Below are 13,193 nucleotides of genomic sequence, written 5' to 3'. Positions count from 1 at the left end.
ATTTAAGGTATCTTCTAGCAATTCAGCTCTACTAAGTGACTGAACTATACCTCGTCTTCCACACATTAACACATAAAAATGGCTTACAATTTAGTATGAATTTAATGTTTTCATGTACCTTGCTGTGGATAATACTGCACTCTATTAGAACAGCAGTTTAACTTGATTTAGAAGCACTATTCAGAGACTAAGCTGGGTGAAGGAAAAAGCTCAGAAGAAATTAAAATTTAAAATGGTTGAGGAATTGTAAAGTTTTAAATGCATTAGCATAGAAATCTTATTTGCAGCTGTTAACAAAATGCAAATACAATCAACTCTCAATCATGTGGGGGCTGAGAATGTTTTAGGCCTCTACAGTCTCTTCTTTCTTCCTTTTTGGAAACGTTTTAGACATTTTACTATTCATTTATCCTTTCATTCGAGGATGGGCAGTGAAATGGACTTGTTTTACTATTTGGCAAGTAAAAGATGAGGTGTGGGAGAAAATTGAGACTGGCTAAAATGAAACTTGGATTACCTATAGAATGATTCAGTGATCTAGGACCTTCTTGTTACTTAGGACCAAGAACAACAGAAGTGGTGGTTTGGCTTTCACAAACAAGCTGTATATGTCACATCATCTTCATAAGATGAGAAGCTAGCTAGTGCTTACCTTAGAAACAGCAGGGCAGGAATCTCTTCTAACTGTCTCAATTCCTTTTGCATCAAATACAGGGTCCTTTTGATCCAGTGTTTCATACATGTAACCTACATACCTCTTTTTGGTTTGCAAGACACAAGGCAAATACACCTGCCGACAAAAATAAAATGACTTCTTACACTATTCTCTTCCCACAGGATGTCCTTTGTTTACATAATTATGTTTATATTTTATCAAAAAACTACTTAGTACCTGTGTGATATTGGGCAAGCAAAAGGAGGCTGCTGGGCAAGATGACCTTTGAGCTTCCTTCTAGATTTAAATCTATGACCCAATATAAATCTAAGAATGTGAATTACAGTCAGATGCATGGACAGTAGAGTGCCTTATGATCAAATTTCACAAAATAAGCAAGGCAATGATTATTCTGAGGTACTTGGGAAAGCCAGTTAACACAACATTTTAAAGGTCAAATCCAAGTGTTAGAATTAATTTCCTCCTGTTACAGACAGAGATGTATCCTTCCTTTTTGCCAAGGCTAACTCCTACACCTTGTCCTCTTCATTTAACTCCCTTTGGTCTCCTACAGGACCTTATTCTATTGATTATTCTCTCTCCTGAGCTTCTTCCTTCTTTCCTCCCTCCTGGTCTCTTCCTACAAATTTGCATAGCTTTCACTTAACTCCTCACTCCTTCCTTCCCCTCCCCCATATTCCTTCAGCTCTATCATTGTCTTCAAGCTACTGTGCTATCACTCTCTATACTTTTCACCGAACTTGCGCAAAGAATACTCTATCCTGGTTGCCTCTATTTCTCCCTTAGCTCCTTGAAATTTGACTTCTGACCTCTCATGAGACTAAAATTGCTCTCTCAAAGGCCACCAATGATCACCTAACGGTTAAACTCAATTGGCTTTTCTTATAACTCATTCTTTTTGACTTCTCTATGGCATCTGACATTGCTGATCAGCCCCTTCTTTAAACTGTCTCTTCCTGTGGTTTCCTTGACATTCTTCTTGTAGTCTTCTTGCATTTTAAAACAGCTTTTTCTGTGTACCTTTCTATCATTATTTTTTTTTTTGGCCTCTCAAATGTGGGTGTTTTCTCAAGGTTATGCTCTTAGGAACCTCTCATGATGCTCTACTTTTTCTTTCCCAGAGATCTTAATTACTTCTATGACTTCAAATATCATTTTTTTTGGGTGGATAATTCCCATATCTTTAGCTTCATACCTGGCTTTTCCTCTAATGTCCAGGTCTACATTTACAGCAGATTGCTGAATATCTCTGTGTATATTTCTGGCCTATACTTTAAACCCAAGATGTAAAAAACTGAACTCATCAATGCCTAAAACAGTTCCTCCATCATTAGTACCCCATTTCTATTAATAAACTATCTTTGGTTTCTCCCTCTTCTTCATTCCTGACGTCCAATTAACCACTATGTCCTGCTGATTCTTCCTTAGAAGTGTCTTCTCCAATCATTCCTTTCTTTTTAACTATGTTGCCATCACCCCAGGTTCTTATCACTTGATTCCTAGAATGTTGTGACTGCCTCCTAACTGGTTTCCTCACTCTTGTCTGGTTATTTATTCCAATCTATGCTATCATAATGACGGTCATACACATGTATTGCTTTAAACATCTCCCTTGATTAACAGTTCATTTTTAATGGCTCCCCACTGACAAAAAGTAAATTCTTCATTCTGGCCCCTGGTCCTCCTCATCCTGCACAATTTGACCCCAAACTGGTCCTCATCCTGCACAATTTGACCCCAAACTGGTAACTTTTTTAGTCTTGTTTCCCATTCTTCCTCCACAGGAACTACAGCCTATTTGGAGTATTCGTTATTCTGCAATGGAAAGTGCTTTCTTGCCTTTAGTCATAGTTTGTCTTCTTCCTGGAATACCTTTTGCCTATGCAGACCTTTCCCAAGTAGTGACAGTAATGATTTCAATCCATTTTGGGCTATTGAAATCCTAGCAACCTAAGGGGTCAAGTCCCTTTCCATCTCTTTTATGATGCATACCCCGATAATCTTAGCCTCCTGTGAAGTGATTTTCCTTCTCTGTTTGTACTTTGTTTTTCTCTACATCATTCATATGGCACTTATTATATATTGTCCTGTAAACTAATCACTCATATATGTGTCAATCTGTTACTAGATTGTATGGTCCTTGAGAGCAGGAACTGTCAGTTTTTTATCAGTGTTTTGTAAACCTTAAGGTCCAATGTGAGGTTTTATTATAGTTAAATGTTCAAAAGCTTTTTTTTTTTTTTTGGTAACATTCACATTAAGCTCTAGTCCTATTAGAATGTGATTTTTTGCCTATATAAAAGCACTACTGAAATAATGCTGACAAAAAGTATATTAACAACATCAATCTTAAAAGGGTTTTTAAATTTTAGAGATACATATATTGATCCTGAAATTAGGTCTATTAAATTAGAAATCTCTTGTTCATATAGGAATATTAGTATTGCATGAGAATAGATTTCTTCTTACCTTTTCAAACTTCAATTTTACTGGTTTAGGGTTGGTAGCAGTAACAGCTTCAGCAATCTCTTGACCAATTTTAAAAGATTGCTCCTTAGTGGCTCCCTTCAGTAGTACAAACATACTAGAGGGTTTAAAAGAGAGTAATATAATTAGGAAGTAACTGTTAGGAAATACCTTCTTGAAAACAACATTCCTGGATAACAGATTTCCTAACTTTCCTATTCTTCATTAACTTCTCTCATATATCAACTTTAATGCTTTATCATACCTTTCTTGCATGCTCACGGTATGCTATTTGGTTAGAGATCTTCAAGACAACTAATGTTTTTATTTCAACCACACAAAGGTCAGTTCAAGTATCAGCAGAATCAGTGGAAAGTCATTAAGTACAAAGTTAAGGCTTTGGATTTACACAGTCAAGAATCATAAAGATAACTACAGCGTACAGCAATGACTAGGGAGTAAAGATATGAGGCCAAGATTGTGGATAAAAACTACTAACAGAGAATCAGAATGGCTAGTTTTGGTGGATTGCAGTCCATTAGAAACAGAAGTGAATTTTACTCTTTCTGTATCACATCATATTTATAGTCCATGGTGTGGACTTGGGAGGCATGTAGTAGATTATGTAGATAAAACTCAAGGGTGAAACTCCATTGTATAATTTAGCTGTACTGTATCAAAGAAAAATGCCAAGTACTCTATCAAGGTGAGGGAAATAGGAACAGACAGCATTTAGGCTTAGTTCTTTAATGTTTGGGAGATAAACCTCTTGCATTAATTGAAGTATGACAATACTAGAAGCTTTTTGTTGTTTTCAAAGATTTGGGGAGGTGATGAAGCCCCTTCTTTGACTTTGACAAACTCTTTTCATGGCTAAATAAATTAGATGACTGCTGCCTATTAGTAAGCAATGGTTAGGAGGGATGTTAAAGAATGAGATATCAGGATCTGATTTCACTTTGGAAACAAGATTCATTGCCTTGATCTGCATTCTGTACTTCATTAATCACATAGAATGGAGTTTGAAACCTACAGCTAGGCTGTCCTGTGAAGGGCTGAAGATTTCTCAGCATCTCATTTTCTAAGTTTCTGTGTAGCTCATTATAGGTGACCAGCCTATCACTTAAATAGCTCTAACATGATGAATTAACATGATGACCCATTCTTCTTCTTCTTCTAACTAGAACAAAATATCACTTACGTTTATTTCTGATGTAAGAGCAATATCATGTTAAATCCTTGACCGCATCAAGTATAATTAGCTACTTAAGTATTTCTAAAGTTATTTCCTCCTCCCAAATGAAGGAGCTTTTCTTTCTCTCTGCTCTGCACCAGTTTCCTGATATTTGCTTATTTTAGTTCTCTTTTTAATATTGTTCATTATTTCAACTGGTGACCAAGCTACTGGGAAAAGTTTGAGAAGAACTTTTCTCACAGAAAACTTATATCTGGATAAACGTGTTATTTGAATAGATTTTTTCTTTGCATGCTCTTCCCCCTGAAAACTTTGTTGATTATGATCCTAAGTAACCCTTTTAATTGTTAAAGTATTAATGGATATTTTCTCTTGTGATCTTCCTATTAAGGGGATTCCTCCTTCCCCAAAACAAAACACCAGAGGTACTGACATTTTACTACATACCAAAATAACTCCATAGTAGACACTTTATTTCAGTAATCCTATTGATCTCAATGAGACCCAAGGAACATTCATCATTTCCTTTTCTCTTTAAAATTCCTCCCTTCCTCAATAGGCAGGCTTGATATCAGTTTCATGACTATTACTGCCCTTTATATTCTCTCAAAAATTTCTGGTATGAGAGCTTTCAGATTAAACTTTCTGTTAATGTGGAGAACACTTTCCCCCAATAGTGTGTCCTTCCCTGTTAATAGACTACCTATATACTTTGAGTTTTTTCTTTAGTCCTACATAATTTGTATTTGTCATTGTTCATAGTGAAGCAGCTGGTCTGTGATATACGTTACAATAATCACTTTGATGGGACACATTCACAGGAGTAATGATGGCTCACTGCAAAGGATTTTAGAAATGGAAATGAAAATTTATCTCAGATTAAACAGATACATACTATAACCTATGCTTATTTCTATAAGCTTACAAAAGTCTGAAAATTATCCAATTTAAGTATGTTTTTAACTCAAAAAGTGGCATTTTTTCTTTTTTTTTTAATAACTATAATCTGAATCTTGTCTGTCATACGAAAATTAGTACCTCTTCTCTTAGACACAGCTTAGCTTTAAGTTACTTTAGACTAATCTGTAGATATCCAGTGTGGTCAATGACTAGACTCACTTATTAAGGACCTCCCTCTCTGGTAGCCTTTAATGATGATACCCAAGATGATCCTAGATAAAGAAAGTTTTGATTTCATGCACTATCTCTTGAAAATTATGATGGCTATGAATTGTGTGACAAGGGACCTGGGCAGTCTGTCATGTTTTCAAATGCCATCAGAACTCTTCATAGGATGACAGAAATATTATAATTTAATGGAATCCTTAAAAACAAAGGACATTTCAAACCCTATGATTTATATCTCCAAGTCTAAATAGTAACATTTGTATTAGGTATCAATATTGGCAACCCCCAAAATTAAAATATACAGGGAGTAGGATCATGAGAGGAAGCATGAAATCATGTGCACCTCTCACTTTCATGGACCTATTTCCTATAGTTCATGGTTAGCCCAAAGTTATGTCTTAGTCAACCAGTCAAATATCCTCTTTTCATAAGTCATAAAATAATACGCTATAAACCAGTTCAATGTGCAGAAATGGTCACAGTTACACTTGCATTTTTAACAGCTTCTGGGAGAATAATTTTGAAGAACAGAAATGTGTTTAATGAAAACAAGGCAAGTATATGGTACAGGCAAATTTGGGGTGTTTCTTGGCAGGTTACTGTTAAGCATAAGATCCCTGTGATGTCATTTTCAGAACACTTATTTGCACATATTCTTTGCACTGTGCCTCAAACTCCAGTGGTTACAGCATTAGGAACCTGTATCAGCTTATAAAATTGTAAGGAAAAAAAAGCTGATAGATGCACAAATCATCATCTATGTCCACTTCACATACTTAGAATAAAATGATGAGTAGTCCATTAAAAGCTCAAATACCTGGATCCAAGTTTATTTAGGAGGACTGACTTGCTTGATATTTCTTACACTTAACAATGTTCCAAAGGACTGAAAACCTCAGATAGGCTGAAAGGTGGAATGTAAGGCAATGTTTCAGGAGGTTACGTATCCCCATTTTTTTTTCATAGAGGGGAGAAAACAAATGATTACTATCTGCCTTTCAAAGTGAAAGCAGGACATAAAAATATTCAGAATTAAATCTGAAATTAAGAATTCCATTTTTTTGAGGACCACCTGTCCCTTCCAACTGTGAAACTAAAAGAGACAGATACTTCTTTTATGCCTTTACTCACCCTACTGTCACAATATTGCCCCATCCCCCCAAAAAACGCAATTAATTTTATAGTCAGTAGAATTAGCATTACAGTTCTGGAGGGAAGGGAACAAAAGAGGGGAAAATAAATAACAGGGAAAAAAGCTTCTAAAAGGGAAAGGGAAGAGAAGTCAAAGGGCCTCTCTTTTGGTGATAAGCAGGTACAAGAAAGTTTATTCATAATTTCTTTAGTTGGTCTTTTGCACCTTTGTGCAATTGCATTCTGGCAAAGAGAAGGAACTGGTTCTATCATCTTTTAATAGTTTTTCTTCATTACAATAATTTCAATATAAATTTCCTATAGAAGTCAATTCTAGACTCACTGCTGATGTGCACATGCAGACAGATGTTAAAAGTGCCATCTTTTCCCCAGATGTATAAGACATGATTCAACAATTTAGCTCCTACTCCTAGTCTTCGGTAAGGTGTCAGACATTATGATATAAAGTCTCTTTTGATTCTGTGAATGAGCTACCCTATAGAATACTGCACCCATTATTGTATTGCAATATCTTTGAAATAAGCAAATTTTTTCTTACAACAGGAGGGAAGAGCAGGAAGGTGAAAGGGAATGGAACAACCTGATTCTCATTGAATTTGGCCCAAGGAGGGAATAACATACACACTCAATTAGGTATCTTACCCTACGGGAAAATAGGGGGGTAGGGGATGAGAGGGGGGAGGAGAGACATGAGGACAGATTGGGGGAGAGGGTAGTTAGAAGCAAACATTTTTGAAAAGGGATAGGGTCAAAGGAGAAAATAGAATAAGTGGAGGGCGGGACAGGATGGAGGGAAATATAGTTAGTCTTCCACAATATAACTACTATGGAAATGATTTGAGTAACTACACATGTATAATCTACATTGAATTGCTTATCTTCCCAGTGGGGGTGGGTGAGGAGGGAAGAAGGGAAAAAATCTGGAACTCAAAGATTTAAAAACAAATGTTTAAAAATTGTTGTTTTTTTTTTTACATGCAACTGGGAAATAAGATATGCAGGTACTGGGATATAGAAACCCATCATGCCCTACTAGAAAGTTAGGGGATAAAAGGGGAGGATATAAGAGAGAACAGATTGGGGGAAGCAGTATTCAGCAAGCTTGCTATTTTGGGGTTGGGGTTAGGGGAAAGATGGGGAGAGAAAAATTCTAACTCAAAATTTTGTGGAAATGAATGTTGAAAACTAATAATAAATAAATTTAAAAATGCAAAAAAAGAAAAAAGCAAATTTTGCTAGTTTGTCAACCTCCAGCATGTCCATGTAGATCCTGTTACTATAGCTGTTTGGAAAGATGATCTGATTTAGTCTTTTTGTTGTTTAATGCTGTGGGGTATTCTGTCTCCCAACTCAATCTGGCTGCCTTTTATCTTTCCCACCTATTATAGCCATCATTACCAAAGATACTGCCACTGTGTCTACACCCTGGAGGGACCCTTTAGTGCTACTTCTTTGGGGGAAGTTTCAGGTTGCTGTGCTGGCGCTAGGGCCATTGCTGCTCTGACATGTGCATGTGGGGCTGGCTCAGAATGTTCCGCCCTGCCCTGCCTAGCTACCCATTCTTAGTGATGCTTAAGATGATGCTCAGAAAACTCTACTAGATGAAAGCTCAGAAGCAATGATGAAAGCAAGGAATTTTTGATGCGAAGGAACACACTCTGTTCTCATTTGACCAGTGTAATGGTAATGGGAATCTGAAAATCTTCCTTGTCCTTTAATAAGACTACAGGGATTTTTAAGTCCTTCCCTGCTTTGAAGATCTTCCCTGCCCTCTAATAGGCTAAATATAATCACACGGGGCCTGTGGTGGGAGGAATTTGCTGAAGGGTGGAGTAGAGCCCACAGGAAACTGGGAGTCAGAGCAGTTAGACACGGAGGGAGGAGAGGGCGCACCCCAGCGAGATAGTTAGGCTTGTGAGTAACTGTTGGTTTGTGGGAAGCCTAAAGGATGGTGTGGCTCTGTGCTGTTATGGCTTATTTAACTTCTTTGCTATGATGGATTTGGCTTACTGGTTTTTGAATTTGGTTTTCTGGTGTCTGAATAAATGTTTTGCCTCTGTCTTCTATATTTTGTGATTAAGCACTATGCTGGCATATTAACAGTTGCAGTCAGTGCTGTGAACATTGCATTGGCACTACAACCAGATACATATCTTCAAAAATTACTAGTTTCTTGGCTCCTCACCAGTTCTTTCTTTAATTCTCTCTTTAATACATGGTCTAGAGTAAGTAGCAGCAGTGTGACTGACACCATAGGACCTTTGAAAAGAGCCTTAGACTTAGAATTAAGAGTCCTGAGGATTCTTCTGGGCTGTAAGTAACCAGGTCTGTAATCCAAGGCAATTCATTTCCTCTTTCTGAGTTTCATTTTCCTTAGCTATAAATTGCTGGAGCTGAAGTAATTCAACTCTTAAGGTACCTTCCAACTAAAAACTCTTTGTTGCTCCTGCTACTACTATTTACTACTGTGCTGCCTATCATATATGAAAATGAATTTATTAGTTAATTATTAGTACCTAAGCTATTTTATCCAGTCAGAAAGAATTTGTACTGGTCCAAATATATTTTTTTCCCAATATCTCCTGTGAACAAGAACCTATGCCTGTGGTTATGGAACTGATTTAGGATAAGAGAAAAATGTAAAATGTTACTTAACTTTCTTTTATCCTGTTACTGATGTCTTTGTTCTATTGCACAAACTTTTTCTTTTCCAATTTATTGCATTTTTGGATCAAGACAATCACTTTTCTACTGTGAATATTAAGAGGTAGAAATGTATTAAGTTCTAGGATGTTTTAGGATTGAGATCACAATCGTGATGAACACAGGATTCACATATTTTAAACTGCAATTACAAATTAATTCCTATTACAACAAATTTCAAAGGACTATTCAAAGTGTTATGCTGTGCTTGAAAAGTTATAGTGTTGAATGTCTCAGAATGTAGTAAGACTGTGAGAAGGAGAAAACGGCATCTACATACCTAGCTAGGTGTACTATGAAGAGTGGCTATGATGTAGGAAGAAGAGAAATGTTAGAAAAACTCAGTATTCACTGGACAAAAAAAAATAGTAGAAAGTAGCTACCAATAAGCATATGACCTCAGATATCTATACATAAGTGTATAAAGTATGGTTAGTAAGTAAGTTGAACTAAAGCATAGGTCTGACACTTGATGGGACCCATGACTAGACTATAGTTAGAAAAGATATCTTATTTAAAGGAAACAGACGAGGTAAAAGGGGAGCGGGAAAGTAGATTAGCACTGTATATTAGATATATTAATGTGAGGAATCCCAGGAAGCTAAAGGAGAAAGCATGGTAGAAAACATTTGGGTGAAGTTAAATCCAAGGAGTAACTGAAATGGTAATTATTTTAAAATTCTGCAGGCCAGCTGAATAGAAGGAAGAAATAGATGAGGGGTTTGGGAAATATGCCGTTTGGCATAGAGGGAGGCTGGTGGTAAATAGTTGGTAGTGGAGAGAGTACTAGGCTGGGAGTCAGGAAGATCTGACTTCAAAGGAGACCTCAGACACTTGCTGTGTGATACTGAGCAAATCATTCAGCCTTTGTTCACCTCAGTTTCCTCAAATAAGATGAGGATAATAATAGCACCCACCTCTGAGGGGTGTTATGAGGATCAAATGAGATAATGTTTGTAAAGTGATTCTCATAGTGCCTGGTACATAGTAGGGGCTTAATACTTGTTCCCTCCCTATAAGATGATGAAAGATATCAATTATCTTTCTATTGTGGATCTGATTCTGACTAGTAAGCATTTATTGGCTGTTGGGATAGAACTACTGAGAACTGGGGTAGAAAATGACTGCTATCTTCTGGAATTTACAACAAGAAAGGAAAAATCAGGTACAGACTCGACTGTACTTAAGATTAGGGAAAGCAGATATCTAAAGAAAAAGGGTAAGTAGGATATAACTACCTAAAATTTTATTCCCAAGAATGAAGTTCTGAATACAGGAAGAGAAACAATTTGAGTAAAAAGAATAGGAGAGATGTCTAAAGAGACTAATGTGGATGCAATGGGAACACATTAACCAGCTTATAGTTCTAAAAAACCTGCTGAAGATAAAAACAGAAGTGGGTAATATAGGAAAAATATGAAAACTTGGCATGGTATGCAGAAAAAAAGTGACATGCATACTAAGGATTGCAAAAAGCTTTTTTTGTGGGTAGTTGAGGCTGTTGAATGGGATAATGATATGGGACTGAGACACACAGCTGCTTAACTTCTATTTTGCTTCTGTTTTCTCTGCCAACAACTATGATTGTTGGACTAGGAGGGACAGAATAAAAATAGCCAACAGGATATGAAAGTAGGGAGATAGTAAGCTCTTACTTAGCCTCAATAAGTTCAAATCACCAGGCAAAGATAAACTATACCCCACCAGAGTATTAGAAGATCAATGTGACAGCCACATGTTGATTAGTGATCACCAACAGAGGAAAATGAGAAGGGTATTGTAGGACTGGAGAGGAAAAGTATTTACCTGATTTATAAAAAGGGAAAGTGAGTAGATTCTGCAAATCATATACGAATGACTTTGACTCCAAATTCTGGCAAAATTCTAAACTGTTATTATAAGAAGATAGATGGTGAATACTTAGAAATGGAAGTGGTTATGACAAAGAATCAGCACAGGTCATGTCAGACTAACCTCATTTTCTTTTTTCACAGGATTTCTAAAACTGGCATACTTAGATAATGTTCTAGATAAAATTTACCTAGATTATTTAACAAAGTATTTGAAAAAGTTTCTCAAGTTGTTTTGGGAAAAGATAGAGAAATGTGGGCTAAACCAGAAATGTCAAACGTAACCCCAAACAGATTAAAATATAATTGGGAAATATTTAATGAAATACATAAAAATACAACAGAACTTAGATGATGTTAATACATGGTTTTACAAGTTAACAGATAGCCCATTTCCAGTTTCTATTTGAATTTGGGCTAAAACAAAATTTGGGCTGACTGGGCTAAGAGGTAGTTGGGGAACTTGGTTGAATGGCCAGATCCAGAAAATAGTCCATAGTGATTTGATATCAACTTGGATGGAAGTCTGTTGGGACTTGAGTTGTCTAGGGACATGTATTTGGTCTTGTTCTATTTCACCTTTTTTTGGTTTGTTACCAATGACTACAATAAAAGGTAATGAAATAAATTTTAAGCTGAAAGAAATTTTGGAAATTTAGTCCAAATCCTTTCATTTTTATAGAATTGGAATCTGAGATTCAGAGAGGATAGAAATGACTTGCTCAAGGTCATAGGTCAGAAAATGGCGCAAATCAGTTCTAAACACAGGTCCTGATTCCAAACATGGTGCTCCTGTCATTGCACTGTTCTGCCATGCCCCTCCAGTCTGCAAATGGCAAAATGCGCGAGAAAAAGCTACTGAGTGCATGACAGAGACAAGATGAAAAATATGTTCACAGGCCAAAATGCTGAGCCAAATTGAATGCGATGAAATTCAAGAGATGAATGTAAAACTAGGGTTCTTAACTTTTTTATGTCTTAGGCCCATTAGGCAGTCTTGTGAAGCCTATGGATAACTCAGAATAATGTTTTTAAATGAAGAAAATACAATACATGGAATTATAAAGGAAAGCAATTATTATGGAAATATAGTTAACAAAATATTAAAAAAAAGAAAGCCAAGTTCATGGATCCACTGAAGTTTACCCACAGACTGCAAAGAAGGCTAAGAACCTCTCATATAAAGTATTATGTAAGGTCAAAAAATCTACTTCACAAGTATAGGATGGTGAGGGTGGCACAGTTATCAGCAGTTAATCTGCAAAAGATGTGGAGATTTTAGTGGCTAAAAATAAGCACCATAAGCTATCAGAATGATACAGAAGACAAGACAAACAAACAAAAAAGAAAAGGGAAAAAAACTGAGAATCACAGGGCCTCAGAAGGGGAAGTATTAGTTTCAGCCCTATGGGACTAACTGTGTCCTGGTCAGCTCACTTCTGGGATGCTGCTCTCAATTTGGGGCACCACATGTGAGGAATGAAACTGATAAATTGGAGGAGGAAAAGAGAAAGGTGAATAGAATGGTAAAAGGTCTTTATACCATACCATACAAAGACAGTGTGATGGAAATGGGGATATTTAGCCTGGAGAAGATAGGATATGGAAGGAAGAGGGGTAGGAGTGGGGGAGAAGAGGAATAAATCTTGTTCTATTAGACTTCTCTGACAATTAGAGTTATCTGGAAATGGAATCAGCTGTCTTTGAGACTGTGGATTCTCCTTTACTACTGGAGTAACCACAGTATTGGACCAAACCAGAATAAACTATACTTGGGAAATATTTAACAAAATACAAAGAAATACAGTAAAGTATTCCTTGGGAAATCTGTATGTGAGAAGATGGCTGTGCACCACTATATACCTCAAGTAAGGGTGCCCTTTGTGCTCCTTGTGCTCTGTGTGGTTTGTAGTGCTTTCTTTAGGTGCAGAAATTCCTAGTTTCCACACTGTTGGTAAGTTGAAAAAGTGTGGCTTTCTCACTAGCAGAATGTCAATTCCTTTTGGAAGTTTCAGTTTTGTGT

The 13,193-nt window shown here is 36.6% G+C and overlaps 1 protein-coding gene across 2 annotated transcripts in view; it reads right to left on the bottom strand.

Moving 5' to 3' along the window:
- The window catches only part of REV3L (REV3 like, DNA directed polymerase zeta catalytic subunit), a 257,192-nt gene that overhangs the window by 15,116 nt on the left and 228,883 nt on the right, over window positions 1-13,193 (bottom strand). For both annotated transcript variants that reach the window (XM_069077037.1, XM_069077038.1), the window contains exons 27-28: window positions 3,146-3,260; window positions 653-790 (exon numbers count right to left, since the gene is read on the bottom strand). In XM_069077037.1, coding sequence (XP_068933138.1) covers window positions 653-790; window positions 3,146-3,260 — 253 coding nt within the window. The remainder of the gene's footprint in view (window positions 1-652; window positions 791-3,145; window positions 3,261-13,193) is intronic.

This window comes from Petaurus breviceps, unplaced genomic scaffold, assembly GCF_028583685.1.
Source record: "Petaurus breviceps papuanus isolate PSGF00001 unplaced genomic scaffold, PetGlider_PUasm1.0 90977, whole genome shotgun sequence".
Classification (NCBI taxonomy): domain Eukaryota; kingdom Metazoa; phylum Chordata; class Mammalia; order Diprotodontia; family Petauridae; genus Petaurus; species Petaurus breviceps.
The sequence above is the reverse complement of the archived record's forward strand: the minus strand, read 5'-3'. Positions and strand labels throughout refer to the sequence as shown.